Raw genomic sequence first — 23,515 nt, 5'->3', positions numbered from 1 at the left:
TCACCATCTGCACTGATTATGGAGCCCAAGAAAATAAAGTCTGACACTGTTTCCACTGTTTCCCCACCTATTTCCCATGAAGTGATGGGACTAGATGCCATGATCTTAGTTTTCTGAAGGTTGAGTTTTAAGCCAACTTTTTCACTCTCCTCTTTCACTTTCTTTTTTTTTTAATTAAAATTTATTTATTTTAATTGGAGGCTAATTACTTTACAATATTGTATTGGTTTTGCCACACATCAACATGAATCGGCCATGGGTGTACACGTGTTCCCCATCCTGAAGCCCTGTCCCACCTCCCTCCCCATACCATCCCTCTGGGTCATCCCAGTGCACCAGCCCCAAGCATCCTGTACTGGCAATTCATTTCTTATATGATATTATACATATTTCAATGCCATTCTCCCAAATCATCCCACCCTTGCCCTCTCCCACAGAGTCCAAAAGACTGTTCTATACATCTGTGTCTCTTTTGCTTTCTCACATACAGGGTTATCATTACCATCTTTCTAAATTCCATATACATGTGTTAGTATACCGTATTGGTGTTTTTCTTTCTGGCTTACTTCACTCTGTATAGTAGGCTCCAGTTTCATCTACCTCATTAGAACTCATTCAAATGCATTCTTTTTAATGGCTGAGTAATACTCCATTGTGTATATGTACCACAGCTTTCTTATCCATTCATCTGCTGATGGACATCTAGGTTGCTTCCATGTCCTGGATATTATAAACAGTGCTGCAATGAATATTGGGGTACACGTGTCTCTTTCAGTTCTGGTTTCCTCAGTGTGTATGCCCAGCAGTGGGATTGCTGGGTCATAAGGCAGTTCTATTTCCACTTTTTTAAGGAATCTCCACACTGTTCTCCATAGTGGCTGTACTAGTTTGCATTCCCACCAACAGTGTAGGAGGGTTCCCTTTTCTCCACACCCTCTCCAGCATTTATTGCTTGTAGACTTTTGGATCACAGCCATTCTGACTGGCATGAAATGGTACCTCACAGTGGTTTTGATTTGCATTTCTCTGATAATGAGTGATGTTGAGCATCTTTTCATGTGTTTGTTAGCCCTCTGTATGTCTTCTTTGGAGAAATGTCTATTTAGTTCTTTGGCCCATTTTTTGATTGGGTTGTTTATTTTTCTGGAATTGAGCTGTAGGAGTTGCTTGCATATTTTTGAGATTAGTTGTTTGTCAGTTGCTTCATTTGCTATTATTTTCTCCCATTCTGAAGGCTGCCTTTTCACCTTGCTAATAGTTTCCTTTGATGTGCAGAAGCTTTTAAGTTTAATTAGGTCCCATTTGTTTATTTTTGCTTTTATTCCCAACATTCTGGGAGGTGGGTCATAGAGGATCCTGCTGTGATATATGTCAGAGAGTGTTTTGCCTATGTTCTCCTCTAGGAGTTTTATAGTTTCTGGTCTTACGTTTAGATCTTTAATCCATTTTGAATTTATTTTTGTGTATGGGGTTAGAAAGTGTTCTAGTTTCATTCTTTTACAAGTGGTTGACCAGTTTTCCCAGCACCACTTGTTAAAGAGATTGTTTTTAATCCATTGTATATTCTTGCCTACTTTGTCAAAAATAAGTTGTCCATAGATGTGTGGATTTATCTCTGGGCTTTCTATTTTGTTCCATTGATCTGTATTTCTGTCTTTGTGCCAGTACCATACTGTCTTGATGACTGTGGCTTTGTAGTAGAGCCTAAATTCAGGCAGGTTGATTCCTTCAGTTCCATTCTTCTTTTTCAAGATTGCTTTGGCGATTTCAGATTTTTTGTATTTCCATACAAATTGTGAAATTATTTGTTCTAGATCTGTGAAAAATACCATTGGTAGCTTGATGGGGATTGCGTTGAATCTATAGATTCTTTGGGTAGTATACTCATTTTCACTATATTGAGTCTTCCGATCCATGAACATGGCATATTTCTCCATCTATTAGTGTCCTCTTTGATTTCTTTCACCAGTGTTTTATAGTTTTCTATATATAGGTCTTTAGTTGCTTTAGGTAGATATATTCCTAAGTATTTTATTCTTTTCTTTGCAATGGTGAAAGGAATTGTTTCCTTAATTTCTCTTTCTATTTTCTCATTATTAGTGTATAGGAATGCAAGGGATTTCTGTGTGTTGATTTTATATCCTGCAACTTTACTATAGTCATTGATTAGCTCTAGTAATTTTCTGGTGGAGTCTTTAGGGTTTTCTATGTAGAGGATCATGTCATCTGCAAACAGAGAGTTTTACTTCTTCTTTTCCAATTTGGATTCCTTTTATTTCTTTTTCTTCTCTGATTGCTGTGGCCAAAACTTCCAAAACTATGTTGAATAGTAGTGGTGAAAGTGGGCACCCTTGTATTGTTCCTGACTTTAGGGGAAATGCTTTCAATTTTTCACCATTGAGGATAATGTTTGCTGTGGATTTGTCATATATAGCTTTTATTATGTTGAGGTATGTTCCTTCTATTCCTACTTTCTGGAGAGTGTTTATCATAAATGGATGTTGAATTTTGTCAAAGGTTTTCTCTGCATCTATTGAGATAATCATATGGTTTTTATTTTTCAATTTGTTAATGTGGTGTATTACATTGATTGATTTGTGGATATGGAAGAATCCTTGCATCCCTGGGATAAAGCCCACTTGGTCATGGTGTATGATCTTTTTAATGTGTTGTTGGATTCTGATTGCCAGAATTTTGTTAAGGACTTTTGCATCTACGTTCATCAGTGATATTGGCCTGTAGTTTTCTTTTTTTGTGGCATCTTTGTCAGGTTTTGGTATTAGGGTGATGGTGGCCTCATAGAATGAGTTTGGAAGTTTACCTTCCTCTGCAATTTTCTGGAAGAGTTTGAGTAGGATCAGTGTTAGCTCTTCTCTAAATTTTTGATAGAATTCAGCTGTGAAGCCGTCTGGACCTGGGCTTTTGTTTGCTGGAAGATTTCTGATTACAGTTTCAATTTCCATGCTTGTGATGGGTCTGTTAAGATTTTCTATTTCTTCCTGGTTCAGTTTTGGAAAGTTGTACTTTTCTAAGAATTTGTCCATTTCTTCCACATTGTCCATTTTATTGGCATATAATTGCTAATAGTAGTTTCTTATGATCCTTTGTATTTCTGTGTTGTCTGTTGTGATCTCTCCATTTCCATTTCTAATTTTATTGATTTGATTTTTCTCCCTTTGTTTCTTGATGAGTCTGGCTAATGGTTTGTCAATTTTATTTATCCTTTCAAAGAATCAGCTTTTGGTTTTGTTGATTTTTGCTATGGTCTCTTTTGTTTCTTTTGCATTTATTTTTGCCCTAAGTTTTAAGATTTCTTTCCTTCTACTAACCCTGGGGTTCTTCAAATTTCTTCCTTTTCTAGTTGCTTTAGGTGTAGAGTTAGGTTATTTGTTTGACTTTTTTCTTGTTTCTTGAGGTATGCCTGTATTGCTATGAACTTTCCCCTTAGCACTGCTTTTACAGTGTCCCACAGGTTTTGGGTTGTTGTGTTTTCATTTTCATTAGTTTTTATGCATATTTTGATTTCTTTTTTATTTCTTCTGTGATTTGTTGGTTATTCAGCAGCGTGTTGTTCAGCCTCCATATGTTGGAGTTTTTAATAGTTTTTCTCCTGTAACTGAGATCTAATCTTACTAAATTGTGGTCAGAAAAGATGCTTGGAATGATTCAATTTTTTTGAATTTACCAAGGCTAGATTTATGGCCCAGGATGTGATCTATCCTGGAGAAGATTCCATGTGCGCTTGAGAAAAAGGTGAAATTCATTGTTTTGGGGTGAAATGTCCTATAGATATCAATTAGGTCTAACTGGTCTATTGTATCATTTAAAGTTTGTTTTCCTTGTTAATTTTCTGTTTAGTTGATCTATCCATAGATGTGAATGGGGTATTAAAGTCTCCCATTATTATTGTGTTATTGTTAATTTCCCCTTTCATACTACTACTACTAAGTCCCTTCAGTCGTGTCCGACTCTGTGCAACCCCACAGACAGCAGCCCACCAGGCTCTGCCATCCCTGGGATTCTCCAGGCAAGAACACTGGAGTGGGTTGCCATTTCCTTCTCCAATGCATGAAAGTGGAAAGTGAAAGTGAAGTCGCTCAGTCGTGTCCGACTCTTCGCGACCCCAGGGACTGCAGCCTACCAGGCTCCTCTGTCCATGGGATTTTCCAGGCAAGAGTACTGGAGTGGGTTGCCATTGCCTTCTCCGTCCCCTTTCATACTTGCTAGCATTTGTCTTACATAATGTGGTGCTCCTATGTTGGGTGCATATATATTTATAATTGTTATATCTTCTTCTTGGATTGATCCTTTGATCATTATGTAGTGTCCTTCTTTGTCTCTTTTCTCAACCTTTGTTTTAAAGTCTATTTTATCTGATATGAGTATTGCTACCCTGCTTTCTTTTGATCTCTATTTGCATGGAATATCTTTTTCCAGCCCTTTACTTTCAGTCTGTATGTGTCCTTTGTTTTGAGGTGGGTCTCTTGTAGACAACATATGTAGGGGTCTTGTTTTTGTATCCATTCAGCCAGTCTTTGTCTTTTGGTTGGGGCATTCAACCCATTTACGTTTAAGGTAAGTATGATCCTGTTGCCATTTACTTTATTGTTTGGGTTCGAGTTTATACACCCTTTTTGTGTCTCCTATCTAGAGAATATCCTTTAGCATTAGTTGGAGAGCTGGTTTGGTGGTGCTGAATTCTCTCAGTTTTTGCTTGTCTGTAAAGCTTTTGATTTCTCCTTCATATTTGAATGAGATCCTTGCTGGGTACTGTGATCTGGGCTGTGGGTTATTTACTTTCATCACTTTAAGTATGTCTTGCCATTTCCTCCTGGCCTGAAGAGTTTCTATTGAAAGATCAGTTGTTATCCTTATGGGAATCCCCTTGTGTGTTATTTGTTTTTTTTCCCTTGCTGCTTTTAATATTTGTGCTTTGTGTTTGATTTTTGTTAATTTGATTAGTATGTGTCTTGGGGTGTTTTGCCTTGGGTTTATCCTGTTTGGGACTCTCTGGGTTTCTTGGACTTGGGTGATTATTTCCTTCCCCATTTTAGGGAACTTTTCAGCTATTATCTCCTCAAGTATTTTCTCATGGTCTTTCTTTTTGTCTTTTTCTTCTGGGACTCCTATGATTCGAATGTTGGGGTGTTTAATATTGTCCTGGAGGTCTCTGAGATTGTCCTCATTTCTTTTAATTAATTTTTCTTTTTTCCTCTCTGATTCATTTATTTCTACCATTCTATCTTCTACTTCACTAATCCTATCTTTTGCCTCCGTTATTTTACTATTTGTTGCCTCCAGAGTGTTTTTGATCTCATTTATTGCATTATTCACTGTATACTGACTCTTTTTTATTTTTTCTAGGTCCTTGTTAAACATTTCTTGCATCTTCTCAATCCTTGTCTCCAGGCTATTTATCTGTGATTCCATTTTGATTTCAAGATTTTGGATCATTTTCACTATCATTATTCAGAATTCTTTATCAGGTAGATTCCCTATCTCTTCCTCTTTTGTTTGATTTGGAGGGCATTTATCCTGTTCCTTTACCTGCTGGGTATTCCTCTGTCTCTTCATCTTGTTTATATTGCTGGGTTTGGAGTGGCCTTTCTGTATTCTGGCAATTTGTGGAGTTCTCTTTATTGTGGAGTTTCCTCACTGTGGGTGGGGCTATATGAGTGGCTTGTCAAGGTGTCTTGGTTAGGGAAGCTTGTGTTGGTGTTCTGGTGGGTGGAGCTGGATTTCTTCTCTCTGAAGTGCAATGAAGTGTCCAGTAATGAGTTATGAGATGTCAATGGATTTGCAGTAACTTCGGGCAGCCTGTATATTGAAGCTCAGGGCTGTGTTCCTGTGTTGCTGGAGAATTTTTGTGGCATGTCTTGCTCTGGAACTTGTTGGCCCTTGGGTGGTGCTTGGTTTCAGTGTAGGTATGGAGACGTTTGATGAGCTCCTGTCGATCAATGTTCCCTGGAGTCAGGAGTTCTCTGGCATTCTCAGGATTTGGACTTAAGCCTCCTGCTTCTGTTTTCAGTCTTATTTTTACAGTAGTCTCAAGACTTCTCCTTCTATACAGCACCATTGATAAAACATCTAGGTTAAAGATGAAAAGTTTCTCCACAGTGAGGGACACCCAGAGAGGTTGACAGAGTTACATGGAGAAGAGAAGAGGGAGGAGGGAGTTAGATGTGACCTGAATGAGATGAGGTGGAATCAAAAGAGGAGAGAGCAAGCTAGCCAGTAATCACTTCCTTATGTGCACTCCACAGTCTGGACCACTCAGAGATGTTCACGGAGTTATACAGAGAAGAGAAGAAGGAGGAAGGAGACAGGTGGCCAGGAGGATAAAAGGGGGGAATCAAAAGGAGAGAGACAGATCCAGCCAGTAATCAGTTCCCTAAGTGTTCTCCACAGCCCAGAACACACAAAGAGATTCAGAGAGTTAGGTAGAGAAGAGAAGGGGGAGGGAGGAGACAGAGGCGACCTGGTGGAGAAAAAGGAGAGTCCAAAGGGGGAGAGAGCAGTCAAGCCAGTAATCTCGCTCCCAAGTAAAAATGGGTACTGAAGATTGGGTTCTTAAAGGTACAAAATTGATAACAAATACCAAAAAGCAAAGATTAAAAATCTAGAGTAGAGGTTGGATTTTCAAAAATACAATATTAAAGAAAAGAAGAAAAAAAAGTCACAAAAATTATAAAATATATATATATATATGAAGTTTGCTTTAAAAATATAGGGTCTTTTTGATATTTGGCAAATCTAATACAGTTATGTAAAGTTTAAAAATAAAATAAAATTAAAAAAAAATAAAAATAAAAGAAATACCAAAAAAAAAAAAAAAAAAAAAAAAAGATGTTAAGGTTGATGTGCTATTAACAAATGAATAAAAGATGGATGTTGAGCAGGCAAAAAAAAAAAAAATATATATATAGGGTCTTTTTTTTTTTTTACAAAGTAATAGTAGGTTATAAAAATGAAAATTAAAGGAGTAATAGAGGACTTAAAAATTTTTTAAAAATTTAAAAAAAAAGAATATCGTAAAAATAGTAAAAATATATCTAGGACTTTCTCTGGTGTTGTCGTGGGCAGTATGGGGTCAGTTCATTTTTGGACAGTTCCTTGGTCTGGCTTATATTCTCAAGATCTATAGGCCCTTTCTATGTAGTCAGTACTAACTACAGGGTTTTAATCTATTGCACCAGTCACTTCCAAGGTGGTTCCCTCTGTTTTAGCTTCTTCTGTTTGCTGGTCTCTTCAGTGTCTGATTTCCGCCCTGACACAAGGGGGCGGTGGTGGACACTTTTTTTAGGCTCACTTGTTCTGTCGCGCTGTGGGGAGGGAGGGACGCTGCAAACAAATAACACTGGCGTGTGCTTGCAGTGTCTCAGCCACACTGGGCCTGCCCCTGCTCACGGCACATGTGCCCTCCCTGCCCACACTGCTCAGGCACTAGGTTGCTCCGCCAGGAACCGTCCGAGGCTGGCCCTGGGCTGCGTGCACCTCCCAGGTCTAAGCTGCTCAGGTTCAGGCACTCGAGTAGTCCTCAGAGGTGCAGACTTGGTTGGGCCTGTGTTTTGTGCCCTTCCCAGGTCCCAGCAGCTCAGGTGACCAGGTGTTTGGCGAGCACGGTCATTGCGACTTATCGCCTCCCTCGTCCCTGCTGCTTGGTTTTCTGGGTGTACAACTGGCGCACCTTCTCAGGTGGACATTGACCGTCCAGAACCCCAAGAAGTCTTAGTTAGCAAAGAAGCCTGCTTGCAGTTTGGTAGATAATGTCTCTCTGGGGCTGCGATTGCCCCCTTCTGGCTCTGGCTGCCTGTCACCAGAGGGGGATAGTCTGCAGCCAGCCAGTTCTGTTCAGTCCTTTGTTCTGTGCATGGGCCTGGCAGTGTCTTAGGTTAGGGCTTTTCACGTGGTAGCTATCCCACAGTCTGGTTTGCTAGCCCAAGTTAGTTCGTTCAGATTGCCCTTGGGGCATTCAGGCCTGGTCCTTAATCTAAGCAATGCAGCCCACGCTTCCCTGCCCAGCCCCTGCTTGCTAGTGGTGGGTGCAGGCGTCTGCGCTGCTTCTCTGCTGGGGGAGTTACCGTTGGGCTCATAATCTGTGGGTTTTAATTATGTACTTATTTTTCCTCCGTTATGTTGCCCTCTGTGCTTCCAAGGCTCGCCACAGACTTGGAAGTGAGAGTGTTTCCTGGTGTTCGGAAACTTCTCTCTTTTTAAGACTCCCTTCCCGGGACAGAGCTCTATCCCTACTCTGTCCCTACCTCTTTTGTCTCTTTTTTTGTCTTTTATATTTTTTTCCTACCTCCTTTCGAAGACAATGGGCTGCTTTTCTGGGTGCCTGATGTCCTCTGCCGGCATTCAGAAGTTGTTTTGTGGAATTTACTCAGCATCTAAATGTTCTTTTGATGAATTTGTGGGGGAGAAAGTGGTCTCCCTGTCCTATTCCTCCACCATCTTAGAACCGCCCCCCTCTTTCATTTTCATCAAGAGGCTCTTTAGTTCTTGCTTTCTCCCATGAGGGTGGTATCATCTGCATATCTGAGGTTATTGATATTTCTCCCAGCAATCTTGAGTCCAGCTTGTGCATCATCCACCTGGGCATTTCAAATGATATATTCTGCATATAGCTAAATAAGCAGGGTGCCAATACACAGCCTTGATGTACTCCTTTCCCAATTAGGAACCAGTCTGCTGTTCCATGTCCAGTTCTAACCATGGCTTCTTGACCTGTATACAGATTTCTCAGGAGGCACGTCAGGTGGTCTGATATTCCCATCTCTTGAAGAATTTTCCACAGTTTATTGTGATCCACACAGTCAAAGGCTTTGGTGTAGTCAATAAAACAGAAGTAGATGTTTTTTCTGGAGTTCTCTTGCTTTTTCAATGATCCAACAGATGCTGGCAATTTGATCTCTGGTTCCTCTACCTTTTCTAAATCCAGCTTGAACATCTGGAAGTTCACAGTTCATGTATTGTTGAAGCCTGGCTTGAAGAATTTTGAGCATTATTTTGCTAGTGTGTGAGATGAGCCAAATTGTGCAGTAGTTTGAACATTCTTTGGCATTGCCTTTCTTTGGGATTGCAATGAAAACTGACCTTTTCCAGTCCTGGGGCCACTGTTGACTTTTCCAAATTTGCTTGCATATTGAGTGCAGCACTTTCACAACATCATCTTTTAGGATTTGAAATAGCTCAACTGGAATTCTGACACCTCTACTAGCTTTGTTCATAGTGGTGCTTCCTAAGGCCCACTTGACTTCACATTCCAGGATGTCTGGCTCTAGGTAACTGATCACACCATTGTAGTGTTACCTCGGTCATGAAGATCTTTTTTGTATAGTTTTCCTGTGTATTCTTGCCATCTCTTCTTAATATCTTCTGCTTCTGATAGGTCCATACCATTTCTGTCCTTTATTGAACCCATTTTTGCATGAAATGGTCCCTTGGTATCTCTAATTTTATTGAGGAGATCTCTAGTCTTTCCCATTTATTGTTTTCCTCTATTTCTTTGCATTAATCACCGAGGAAGGCTCTCTTATCTCTCCTTGCTATTCTTTGGAACTCTGCATTCAAAGGGTATACCTTTCCTTTCTCCTTTGCCTTTAGCTTCTCTTCTTTTCTCAGCTTTGTAAGGCCTCCTCAGACAACCATTTTGCCTTTTTACATTTCTTTTTCTTGGGGATGGTCTTGATCATGGCCTCCTGTACAATATCTCCTGTATAAAACCTCTGTCCATAGTTCTTCAGGCACTCTGTCTATCAGATCTAATCCCTTGAATCTATTTCTCACTTCCACTGTATAATCCTAAGGCATTTGATTTAGGTCATACCTGAATGGTCTAGTGGTTTTCCCTACTTTCTTAAATTTAAGTCTGAATTTGGTAATAAGGAGTTCATGATCTGAGCCACAGTCAGCTCCCAGTCTGGTTTTTTCTGACTATATAGAGCTTCTCCATCTTTGGCTGCAAAGCAAATAATCAATCTGATTTTGGTATCGATCATCTATTGATATCCATGTATAGAGTTTTCTCTTGTTTTGTTGGAAAAGGATGCTTGCTATGACCAGTGCATTCTCTTGGCAGTTCTCAAAAGCCAATTCTGTTAGCTTTTGCCCTGCTTCATTCTGTACTCCAAGGCCAAATTTGCTTGTTATTCCAAATATCTCTTGACTTCCTACTTTTGCATTCCAGTCCCCTATAATGAAAAGGACATCTTTTTTGGGTGTTAGTTCTAGAAGATCTTGTAGGTCTTCACACAACCATTCAACTTCAGCTTCTTCAGCATTACTGGTTGGGGCAAAGACTTGGATTACTGTGATATTGAGTAGTTTGCCTTAGAAATGAACAGATTTCATTTTGTCATTTTTGAGATTGCACCCAAGTACTGCATTTTGGACTCTTTTGTTGACCATGATAGCTACTCCATTTCTTCTAAGGGATTCTTGCCCACAGTAGTAGATATAAGGGTCATCTGAGTCCATTCCAGTCCATTTTAGTTCACTGATTCCTAAAATGTCGATGTTCACTCTTTCCATCTCCTGTTTGACCACTTCTAATTTACCTTGATTCATGTACCTAACATTCTAGGTTCCTATGTAATATCGCTCTTTACAGCATTGGACTTTACTTCCATCACCAGTCACATCCACAAGTGGGTGTTGTTTTCACTTTGGCTCTGTCTCTTCATTCCTTCTGGAGTTATTTCTCCACTGTTCTTCAGTAGCATAATTGGGCACCTATCAACCTGGGGAATTCATCTTTCAGTGTCCTATCTTTTTGTCTTTTCATACTGTTCATGGGGTTCTCAAGGCAAGAATACTGAAGTGGTTTGCCGTTCCCTTCTCCAGTGGACCACGTTTGGTCAGAACTCTCCACCATGACCTGTCCATCTTGGGTGGCCCTACACAGCATGGCTCATGGTTTCATTGAATTAGACAAGGCTATGGTCCATGTGATCAGTTTGATTAGTTTTCTGTGATTGTGGTTTTCATTCCAATAGACTATACAATCCATGGAGTTCTACAGACCAGAATCCTGGAGAGGGTAACCTTTCCCTTCTCCAGGGGAATCTTCCCAACCCAGGGATCATATCCAGGTCTCCTGCTTTGCAGACAGATTCCTTACCAGTTGATCCACACAGGAAGCCCAAAAAGAAAATGAAGCGCCTCAGTCGTGCCCAACTCTTTGTGACCCTATGGACTGTAGCCTGCCAGGCTCCTCCATCCATAGGATTTTCCAGGCAAGAATACTGGAGTGAATTGCCATTTCCTTCTCCAGGGTGTCTTCCTGACCCAGGGACTGAACCCAGGCCTACTGCATTGCAGGCAGACTATTTACCTGAGCCACCAGGGGATCTAGAACTTTCCTAGACAACACATAAACTTGTAAGAAAATAATTGTGTGTTTTTGTAAGCCATGGCAATTTGGGGATTGTCTGTTATGCAGCATCATTGAAGCAATAGCTGAGCACTACAAGAAGTGAGGGTTGATGATCTCAGTATAACATTGCTAGAAGGAAATAAGCAGCATCTGGCCAACCTGTAGTTTTCTTAGAGCAGCAAAGCAATGTCTACCACACATACACATCCTTGCCTCTGTTGCAGCAAAAGGCACTAGGAACTAAAGTTAGGGTTTTATCCCCCTGAGTTTTTGCAATCTTTGCCTCTATCTCAGAGATAACATGTATGCAACACAGTCTGCCTTGTTTTAGATTTATCCATGTGCAACACCTGCTTCTCAATGGGGAGCAAAGACCACATCCTGATCATTTCAGTATCACCTGCAGGATATAGAAAAGGACCAGGTAGTTCACTAACTTGAAAAATACCTAGTATTGAGTTGAGAAGGATCAAGGGGGTCCATCCCATGGAAGACAAACAGGCCCAAGAGCTGTTGAAATTACAGCCAGGACTGAACCATCAAAACTCTTGGACCATGAGGCATCATCAGTTCTCTGCAGCTGCCTGAGGATACACTCAATGAAGGTCTTGCAGGAGGGAAGCCTACACAGACAACCCAATTCCTTCACCAGCATGCATTAAGCACCTACTGAGTGCTGGCTCAGCACCAGGATGAAACTATTAAAGATGTCTGGAAAGACATTGAAGAAAATGGACGCACACCTACCTGAGAGCTAGGCGGGGCAACCAGATTGATTCCTGGAGGAGCTGCCAGTGCTCCCGAGGGTGGGCCCATGGCAGAAGTGATGACTCGATATGGAGAGCCCAGGGCATTGAGGGGGGTCCCCACTGCACTCAGAGTTCGCGGGGCACTCACTGGGGTGTCAGTGTAGCTGGGGTGGCTGTCCATGGGCTTCCCTGTGGACAAGGCTGCCGATGGACTCATGGATGTGGAGCCAGTATGGCCGGGAGAACCTGTAAGGAGAAAAAAAATCAAAGGTGATGGGAGGCCAGGGGAGCACAGGGATGGTGTGTGAGGACAGAGTCCCATCCTTTTGTCTCCTGTATCATTCCCCTTCTTCTAGCCATACCTGCACACCTGTGAACTCTCACAGCTGGTAGAATAAAGGCCAGCAAAGACCAGGAAGGAGAAAGGACTTGTTATAGGACAGGTTCTCTGGTGCGCCACATGGAATGTGCCTTGAATTGTATCAGAACAACAATCGGGGCCATGGGGGACATAATCCACAAGTCCCCAGGCCGGGGGGACTGTGACCTGAGCCAGTCAGACAGGGACGGTAAGTCTATACCAAACTCCCAGGTGGGGGATGGAGTGGGCAGGTGTATGGGCTGCTCCCAGAATCCCCTGTTCAAACTCATTTTGCTCTGAGAACAAGGGTAGGGCTGAACCTCTATAGTCAGGAGAAATTCATTCATTCATATGTAATTACGAATTAATATGCAGCATCTATTATGGTGCAGGTACCACATCAGATGCTAGCGACCACATCAGATGCTAGCGATTCAGAATTGAACAAAGAAGGCAATGGCACCCCACTCCAGTACTCTTGCCTGGCAAATCTCATGGACAGAGGAGCCTGGTAGGCTGCAATCCATGGGGTTGCGAAGAGTCAGATATGACTGAGTGACTTCACTTTCACTTTTCACTTTCATGCATTGGAGAAGGAAATGGCAACCCACTCCAGTGTTCTTGCCTGGAGAATCCCAGGGGTGGGGGAGCCTGGTTGGCTGCCGTCTCTTGGGTCGCACAGAGTCAGACATAACTGAAGCGACTTAGCAGCAGCAGCAGAATCAATGGGAACACTGTGCCTGCTGTCAGGAACACATTCCATTATGATCACAGGGAAGGCAGAGGCTATTATCATGCCTTTCACTGTCTGTAGCTTTTGCAGTTTTAGTCCCATAAGGTTCTTATCCAATCTCTAGAGCGTAGGGTTAATCACTGCTTAGGGAAGAAGACTCAGGATGACTGGGCATAGCTCAGCGGCCACAGAGGCCCAGGAAGGCAAGTGCGACCAGGCCTGCCCAGACTGTTTCTCCTCTGGGGATAGGAAGCTTTGGCCACAAGCGTCTGTGAAATGGGCTCTGGACAGATGAAATCTGGTACCTTTTTCCTAGAAAAGTTGAGCCCAAGTTCCCTCCTAGATGCAACTCAAGATAAAAGAAAAGAAGCATACCCAACTTCCATCTCAGAAGCCCAGCGTGGAGCACTCTCTCCAGAAGAGAGGAGCTGTGAACTTTAGAGTCCACAGCAGCAGGGCAGAGACTCAGAGAACAGCAGAGCAGCCCACCAGGACTCACAGTGCCAGCTCCCTGTGTGGCTGGCATGCAAGAACAGATTCAGAATGAGCAGGTGCTAGGCTTCAGCTCGGCACCCATGCTGTCCTCGTGGATGGAACATGAGAGGGTTATGGGGAGAGGTGGTCAGTAAGCCTGGCCTGCCAGAGAAGTCATCCAACTCTCCACTTTCTCCTGGAGCCAAACTACAGGGCAGTCTTAAGCCTTTCAGAGACTTTTGTGGTACTTACATAGTACCAGGACTAGGATGCAGAGAGGGGGTACTCCCTTCACATTCTGGAGGGGAACGTGGAGCATCGGAGGTGTAACTGTGCAGCGATTCTTAAACATAAATATCTCACTAGAAAAATGTCAACCTGGAGTTTCCCTTGGAGCTTCTCCTAGCTTTATTGCTGTTTCATTTCCAAGTGGTGTCCAACTCTCAAGACCCCATGGACTGTAGCCTGCCAGGCTCCTCTGTCCATGGGATTTCCCAGGCAAGAATACTGGAGTGGGTTGCGATTTCCTTCTCCAGGGGATCTTTCTGACCCAGGAATCAAACCCGTACGTCCTGCCTTGGAAGGCGGATGCTTTACCTGCTGAGCCATCAGGGAAGCCCACTCTCCTAGCTTAGTTAAGGTCTACTTGTAGAGAGAACAGTCACTCCTGTGTCTGAGGAGGCCAGAACCTTCCAGGAGTTTCAGTCTATCAGGGACACTTGTCTCATAAACAGATGAATCCCAATTGCCATGTTCCAAGTACCACAACTGAGGTGAACCACATGCTGTGGGTCCACAGAGAAGTGGCCAAAGGGTTTGAAGGGACAGGTGAGACACTTCTTGTGTGTCCTAAATAGCATCAGGCATTTTCCATACATTAACTTATTCTACCAATTTCCATACTTTAACTCATTCTATCTTGACAATAGGGCTATGAAGATCATCTCAGCCTTCTACAGATGAATGACAACTTAGGCTTAGCCTCACCCCCAGGCTGCTCCAAGTTCTGGGATAACTTGCTCCCACCTCCTTTGTCTAGAAGAAGTTTTTATTTCTCCTTCAAGGTCTAACTCAAGTATCACCTCCTCCAGGAAGTCTTCCCTGGTATTCTTAATCCGGTTTGATGCCCTTTTCTGTTGTTTATTTCCTTGTATTTTCCATTAAACTGAGAGGGAGAATGGTGTCTGTTTTTGTATCCTCACCACTAGCACGTTTCCCTGCACTAGCCAGGTAGCAAGCGCCAGATCCTAGATTCAAACTGTCAATCTGAAGCCCATGCTGTCTCCTGTGTGCTCTGTCAAGGACAGCAGAGACGATTTGGAGAGCCACCACATCACAAAGTACAGGCTGACTCAATGATGAAGTGATCTTGAGCTGAAAGTTCATCTGAAGGAGAGAGAAGGGGGCAACTTCCAAGAGCTCAAGCCAGAGAAACCAAAAATCTTCCCAGATGGTCACTGATCAGAAAGAAGAATTTTAGACTCCTCAGCAGCCCTGGAAGACTGTGATATTTAAAGAAGACAATGTGTACCTTGAGCCTGCCACTAAGCTAACATGTGTCAGGTGAGTTAGGAGCCAGCCCAACCTGATGCGCGAGGAGCCGTGAACTTGGCTGGGATGACAGCTGTCCTTCCCTAAGCCATCTGAGGGAAACCGACTTTTCCTTCCCTGCGTGGACTTTCCAAAATGATCCAAGGACCCTGCATATTCTACTCAAAATGGACCTCAGGGACTGTGCTTTTCATTTCTACGTCCCCAGGCAGATGTCCAGTGCTTCACACCAGCCCAGAGCTATGGGATAGAAGGGAACAAGATTTTCCTTCACACAGTCATCAATCTGAGAGTTACCAAGGTATGCAGCCTGTAACACTGGTGATACGGAACACCTGAAGTGGTGTTTTAAGTGATACGTAGGCAAACGTTTAAAATATATTAATTGTTTTATATTCATTTTTACTGTCTCCCTCTGTTTATAGCAAGTGACTCTGCTTCCATCTTTTATATAAAACTATCTTCCTAAAAATCACTATTTAAGTTTTCAAAAAAAAGTAAACTGACCTCAGAAAATTTCTATGTACAAGAACATGTGATATGTTGAATATCATGAAAACAGTATGCAAAGGAATAATGTTTAAGAAACATGAACGGTAATTTGCTGTAGACAAAGGAGGGAGACATGGAGAATAACACAAAATTTCCAGTTCTGTTTTGTTTTGTGTTCATGAATTAAGTTTACTCTTTTTAAATTTTATTTTATATTGAAGTATAGTTGATTTATAATGTTGTGTTTGTTTCAGGTGTACGGCAAAGTGATTCAGTTATGTATAGACACTGATTTAATGTTTTGCAGGTATTATTATATGCAGTTATTTGTAATATCTAATACATATAGACAGATATGGAATTTAGCTTTTATTCCACATATAAAAATAAAGTATTGACTAGCTTGATCATTTACTTAAAGAAAAAAAGAAACATGAGCTGTACAAAATATATGAAAATATGGACTTGGGGAAACTCACAAATTGTTTACAGAATAAAATGAGAGGATGTGAGAGAGATTTGAAATTTAAACTACATTATTTTTATTATATTTAATAATAATACAAATTAAGACAATGAGAAGATTCCTTGATTACTCAGTGATGGCAATGGCACATTGAGACAGAATGCAACAGCCAGTTAAAGTCAGATTTACCACGGCCTTTAAAATGTCTGCTGAGTCAATGGCCCAGAAGAGATGGGTATGTTATAACCATATTTTTATAAGAAAAATTCAAAAAGAAAAACACATCTTCACAAATTTTTATTCTTTGCCTCTCACAACGAATGACCACTGTTGCTTAGAAATAAATAGCTTTGCTTTTAGAAAAGGTGGAAAATAAAGATGAAAGTGTTGTTTAATGGAAAATGAATCCATTCTCCCAAATAGACACTAAAACATTCCTATCTAGGACATTTTTTATCAGTTTCTTCAGCTCTCACTTTTTTTTTTCCCCGTGGCCATGTGGGAACTACAGCTAGTACACATTTTCCAGAAGTTTGGTTTCTAGTCCAAATCCAAAGTCAAGGTTTTCTCTAATGCTTCTATCTGGCTCCTGTGAAGAGGCTGGGAGCCCAATTTTCCCAGCCTCCGCAGCCTATCAGCTTTGTTTGCTCCCTGACCACATGCCCTCTAGATCCTCATCAGTCCCTCATATTGTGCCCACTCTCAGATGTTCATTCTCTTTGCACAGCAATAATTTTTATAGAAATTAATTCATCTGATGGGAGAGGGATAGTTGACTTTCTCTGGACCTTCTCTTCTCTCCTGGCAACATACCAAAGAAATGCCTTTCATCTTCCAGGGCTCACTCTCCCCAATAAGAAGGCAGCACCTAGTGGCTTCTAAGATCCCTCCCAATGCTGTTCCATGAACACTGAGGTGGGTAGGACATAGCTCACTGGCATCTAAAAGAAGGACGTGCAGGTGGTGGTGGTCTGGAATGGCCAAGTAGAGGCCACTTGCCAAGGGGCCCCTGTCATCATCAGCTGGACTGTGTTAACCCTTCAGGCTGTTTGGGATTCCAGATTGCAGTTTGAGATACTGACAGTGTCACCAGGAACCAAAGAGGTTATGGAATCTGCAAAGTGTTTGATTTTTGAAGTCCATGTGTATATTGTATGGGCATCTGGAGTGACATCTGTGTGGAATACAAGACTCTGAAGCTGCCCAAATGCCCTAGGTTGGATGGAGGTTGCATCACTTTCCAGTCACGTAGACCTGGGCCAGGAACTTGACCTCTCTGATCTAGCTTCCTCAGCCATAAATGGAGGTATCCATATCTAGCTCAGAAGTGCTAAAACCATATGAGACCGCTAGCCCAGGGGTAGCAGTTACAATTACTTACCGCACTATAAAGGTGGTGAGAGAGACCTATGTCTGGCTTGAATATTGTTGTAGAAGATTATGTAAATAGAGTTTAACCCAAGCCACACCAAGAGTAAATGTTCTATTAAGAACAGCTACCATCAGCCACTAGTCCGAACATACCAGTTGTTTATAATATTAACCACTCCTCTGAGCCCAGAGTGCCCCTCCATCATCCCAGCAGCCTCAACCCTTCCCCTTGGACCCTCCAGATCTCCCCATTATCCATCACAACATGGAGATTTCCTCCATGCTAACTTCCATTCTGAATGCCTGATGCCCTACTGGCTATCACATATTTTAATTTTCATCACATTTATCATTGTGGTGTCTAGCACTGTGCCTGGAACACAGTAGATGCTCAAAAAATATTTGTTGACTGATCAATGAATGAGCTTCCCTGGTGGCTCAGATAGTAAAGAATCTGCCTACAACGTGGCAGACGTAGATTCGATCCCTGGGTTAGGAATATCCCCTGGAGAAGGGAATGGCAACCCACTCCAGTATTCTTGCCTGGAGAATTCCATGGACAGAGGAGCCTAGTGAGCTATAGTCCATGGGGCCAAAGAGTGGGACACTACTGAGAGATTAAACACCTTCAATGAATGGAATAGTTATTTTGTTAACTGATACAACCATATAGGGAGTTCATCAGTAGAAATAATTTGCATGAGAAATCTATGTTCCTTATGTTTACCAAAATGAAAATCTCTGAAGTCTCTAGATAACAAATTGCATCTGTGTGTTGAGGGGGCACTTATTGAGAAAGAAAAGCCCAGGTACTTAGAACTACAGAATTCAACCAAGGCAAGGAAGTTGCTTAGCAACCTCATCCTCAGCCAGTAAACATAAAATGTCAAGCATGAGTCTTTCTGATTGGCCAGACAAGGGAACAAATGGCTTGGCATTTCCACCCCTTAACTCCTGTGCCTGGGTAGAGAGTTCACTGTCCCATCCTCTGGATGGAATGGAAATTTAGGATAAATCATCAATAATGGTAACACTCAGCCACAGGGAAGGGGACAGAGGTTAAAAAAAAAAAAAAAAACAACTTGCTATTTCTAAGAGTCAGGACTCTCCATTAGAAACCAAAGGAACGTCACGGGGCCGTATCCCAATCTACTTTCTGTCATGGTGGACACAATCTCACAACCAACTTGCCTCCTTTTCGCTAATGGAGGGATGTGTTACATAAGCCTAACAATCGTAGAATATTCAGAAACCTGACTTGTTCTTCCTAGTCAAAGGGAAACTTGTTCACACATCTTTTCCCTACTTGGCTCATAATATACAGACAGGCTGCAAGGGAGGTAGGGAGGCCTGCAATATGAAGACACTCTAGTGACACTTAAATGTCATCTCCCCCGCTAAGTAAAAACAACAGATAATATTTATTAAGCAATTGCCATGAGCCAGACATAGATCCAAACACTTTACATATACTGACTTAATTCATCCCTACAAACCCCGTTAAGGTTACCAACTTTCATCCCTATTGTACAAATGAAAAACTGGGGGACAGAGAAATTAAATCACTTGCCCGAGAGAACATGGCTAGTACATTATACAAGTAGCATCTGATTCTAGGGCAAAGGCAGCAGACCAGGATTTTAACCCCAGCAGCACCATATACTATACTGGCTGCATGGCTCCTTACAGCAGTTACTCAGGAGTACTCCTTCCTCTAGCTTCCCCGGGCCCAATTTTTGTCCCCAGCTCTGCCCTTCCTAACCCAACTGTGGCCTCTCTCAGGATTCTGGCTTGGTATTCTCTGTTTTAGATTTTTATTGGAGTATAGTAGATTTACAATGCTTAGTTTCAATTGTATAGCAAAGTGATTCAACTATACATATATTCACTCTTTTTTAGATTCTTTTCCCACGTAGGCCATTACAGAGTACTGAGTAGAGTACCCTATGCTATACAGTAGGTCCTTATTAGTTACCTATTTTATATATAGTAGTGTGTACATGACCTGGTACTTTCTGACTAAGATATATCCCTTCTGATTCTAGCCCCTCATATCAAACCCAAGCCCTGGTTTCCTTCATCAGGTAGGAAACCCAGACCTCAGTTCAACTCAGCTTTTTCCTCTCTCTTTCTTCCACAGAAGGGGCACTCAGATGCCCAGGATTGGCTGATATACATTTCTTATATTTAAACTGCTGTGGCATTTTCAAAACCACTTTCACATACTCGTCTGAGCTGTACCACCACTCTGAGACTGGACGGGAAAGTATTTTACAGGCACTGAACTCCACTTTTTAACAGATGTGGACATCACATTATTAGCTGAATTCTTACTGAGCGAGAAGCACAAGTAGAAACTGCATTTTTTAATGGGAAGCCTTCTCTGCTACCAACGTCCTTTCCGACTTTCTCAATGGGGAAAATGAAGACACATGATGGAGGTGGGAGCATGTGGGAGAAGAGACACTCCCTCGGCCCAAGTGGCTCAGCCTCCTTGGCCTCTCAGCAGGAATATGAGGACACAGGATGCAGCAGCTGATGAGCTGCGTGCAGCTCCAACCAGCCTGCCAGCCTGAGCCCACACAGCCTGACTCCTGCAAGCCCCACAGGAGGGCTGGCGGGTTGTTCGGGCTGGGGGCAGGGGCTTGCTTCTTCCAGTGCTTGGATGAGGGGGAGGGTGAGATTGGCGGCCCCTCCTCCCTCTCTGCCTCCACTCTCCCCTCCATCCCTCCTTCTCCCTCCATCCCCACCCCTTTCCCTAAAACCTGCAATGATGGAGGTAGTGAAAAGCAGCAAAGATTGATAATCAGCCTCATTATTACCAGCATTATATATAATTATAGCAAAACCTCACTCATTTGGATCAATTGAGAGAAAAATCAGTCTAAATTCGTGACAAGTTGTCAGATTACTTTTAAATTACAATTTTATTACTTCTAAGTAACACACGTGAAGAGTTTGTGTTTCAAGTACCACAAGCTAATGGTTATTAAGTGGGGATTTTATAAAATCTGCTTTAAAAGATTCTTTTGTAATTAACACCCCATTAATATGCTAATGAGATTTCTACTATGCTTTCTTTTTAAATTGCTTAGAAACCAATGTAACTTAAAGAGGCTCAAGACTTCCAGTCTTACTTGCTTAACAAATCTTTTTTTGTTGTTATTTTTCATGAATGTGCAAATACAGACTAGTTCCAGCCATGATCAATTTAATCACCATTCCAAATTAATAATATCACAAATTAGTAAGGCCATGTTGTTTTGGGGTAGAAATCAGACTTTCAGGACTTGAGGAACCACTTCATTTTCTAGAGAAGTTGCATGACTTGGTCGTGCAGTCAGGGCAAAAACCCTGGGCCTTCTGCTCCCACGTCCAAGCTTATTCCATCCACTACATACTGCCTTGCATTCGTAAAACTCTTTATAATTGTCTGCTGTGTATTCCCATATCAATTATTGGTTCTGTCAGTCAAAAAAATGCTTGTTGAGGGCTCCTAACTGTGTACCAGGCTCCCTGCTGCTGTTGTTCAGTCACTCAGTCGTGTCCGACTCTTTGTGACCCCATGGACTGCAGCACGCCAGGCTTCCCTGTCCTTCACCATGTCCCAGAGTTTGCTCAAACTCATGCCCATTGAGTCAATGATGCCATCCCACCATCTCGTCCTCCCTGCTAGGTGCTACAGATATAGCAGGTCCTTGGAGGCCACTGTCTATTCCATCCAAGCTTCAGACTGACTCAGAGTACTTGGAAGGGAAGAAATTATCCTCATTAGACAGATTAGAAAACTGAGGTTTAGAATGATAAAGGGACCCTTTCAAGTAGTTGTTGTGAACTATTAAAGACCTAGAATCTGAGTTTAGTCTGGCACAATTTCTGTCAGCCTCTCTGCACATAATTAATGGCATTTTGCTTACATACCACCCTTCCCACCCAGGACCAAATTTGAACCTTGCTGGTACAGATGGATATTGTGCCATCCCCAACGTATTGGAGGCACAAGGGGTTACTAGAGAGTAGGGGCTCCACCAAACAGGACCAGCTGTCTGTCCCTTTAAACCAAATCCATGCACTGGTACTTCCATGTACCAGCCCATGAAGACAAAGGCCAGGAAGTGCTCCAGGCATTGACTTACAGTGCCCCCTCTAACCCCTTGTTCCTGAAGTCCTTGAACACCAATTCTGCCCACACCCAGCTCTTGAATCCATGACTTCAATCTCTTTCTCTGTATCTGTAGGCTTCTTGTTCACATTCTGAGGGGATCTTCCTTACCCAGAGATCAAACCCTGGTCTCCTGCATTGCAGCAGATTCTTTACTGTCTGAGCCAAGAGGAAAGTCTCAAACAAATCATCAGTTCAGTGTGTCATTAGAGCATGCTTAGTTGCTCATTCATGTCCAACTTTTTGTGACCCTTTGGACTGTATCCTGCCAGGCTCCTCTGTCCATGGGATTTTTCAGGCAGGAATATTAGAGTAGGTTGCGATTTCCTCCTCCAGGGTATCCTCCTGACCCAGGGATCTAACCCGCATCTCCTGTGTCTCCTGCATTACAGGCAGATTCCTTAACCACTTGGCCATTGTAAAGCCCATGCTCTCCCTAGCCTCTCGATATGAACTGTCATCTAAAGATTGTATAGTTATTTTAAAATATGGTGAACCATAGAGCAGAAATAGAGACATAGACATAGAAAACAAATGTATGGGTATAAAGGAGAAACGGGTGGGATGGGAAGAATTGGGAGATTGGGATTGACTTACATAAACTATTGATACTGTGTATAAAACAGAAAACCAATGAGAACATACTGCCTGGCACAGGGAACTCAACTCAATGCACTGTGGGGACCTAAATGGGAAGGAAATCCAAAAAGAAGGGATATATGTTTATGGATAGCTGCTTCACTTTGTTGTACAGCAGAAACTAACACAGCATTATAAAGCAACTGTACTCCAATAAAAATTAATTTAAAAATACAGAGAACCATATCCTCTCCACTGGGTAATGGACATGGTATTATTTGTTCTCAGGTCCTAAATATCTAAATTCCTTGGACCATTTTCAACTTCAGCCCCAAAAAACATCTCCAGGAATAAATCATCTCCAACTGTCCTACAGACTTCAGAACTTGTAACTGGTTTATATACTCCTTCAGAACAGAGGATGAGTCTTAATTCTTGGACCAATTCTTGGGCCAATGTTTGCTGCTAAGTCTCCATACTCCTTACCTACTGTGTCCTTGGCAGTGTATTGATTGATATAATGGGTGTATAGAAATGTAAGTAGTAACCTCAATGTTTGTAACCTTGGACCCTTGAGTTAATTCTTTTCTTGATTGACCCCACCTCACCTTTGCCCTATAGGAATGCAGCTTTGTCCAATGCTTTTTTGGAGGCTGGTGCCTGACTTTGGAATAATCACCTTTAGAGAAAAATAAGTTTCTTAAAATGTTAACAGGCCTCCTGGCCAGAAGATGATGTAAATCACCTGAACTTTTGCATATGATAAGTTTGAAAGCCTGGCTTCGATTAGAACCAGGAACTGCTGTCCTTGCATGACTCCACCCCTTCCCCCATTATCCTCTATGCACAACTTTAGGTATAAAAACTACTTTGGAAAATAAAGTGCGGGCCTTGTTCACCGAAACTTGGTCTCCCCATGTCGCTCTCTCTCTCAAATTCTGGCTGAGTCTCCATCTGGAGTGCGGAACCCGCCATGCTTGCTAATTATGCCTGGGCTTCTAAGATCCGACCAGGGAGGCCTCAGTGTCTCCTCTCCTTCGGGAGAACGGAAGGACGCCTGCGGCCTACGTAAGTGGTGCAAACTTCTTATCTTGAAGTTTTATTGGTCTCCCGTGTAAACCAAGCTATTCAGCCTCTTTTCTCCACCGAATTTTCCTACTGAGCTATCCTCATTCTATTACTCTTTATATCTTGGATAAA

At 42.2% G+C, this 23,515-nt stretch overlaps 1 protein-coding gene across 1 annotated transcript in view; it reads right to left on the bottom strand.

Moving 5' to 3' along the window:
- Nucleotides 1-23,515, bottom strand: part of RXRG (retinoid X receptor gamma) — a 60,111-nt gene that overhangs the window by 30,149 nt on the left and 6,447 nt on the right. The window contains exon 2 of the mRNA XM_006057285.4: nt 12,125-12,372. Within this exon, the coding sequence (XP_006057347.1) occupies nt 12,125-12,372 (248 nt within the window). The remainder of the gene's footprint in view (nt 1-12,124; nt 12,373-23,515) is intronic.

Source organism: Bubalus bubalis, chromosome 6 (assembly GCF_019923935.1).
Source record: "Bubalus bubalis isolate 160015118507 breed Murrah chromosome 6, NDDB_SH_1, whole genome shotgun sequence".
Classification (NCBI taxonomy): domain Eukaryota; kingdom Metazoa; phylum Chordata; class Mammalia; order Artiodactyla; family Bovidae; genus Bubalus; species Bubalus bubalis.
This window is presented reverse-complemented; position numbering and strand designations above follow the sequence as displayed.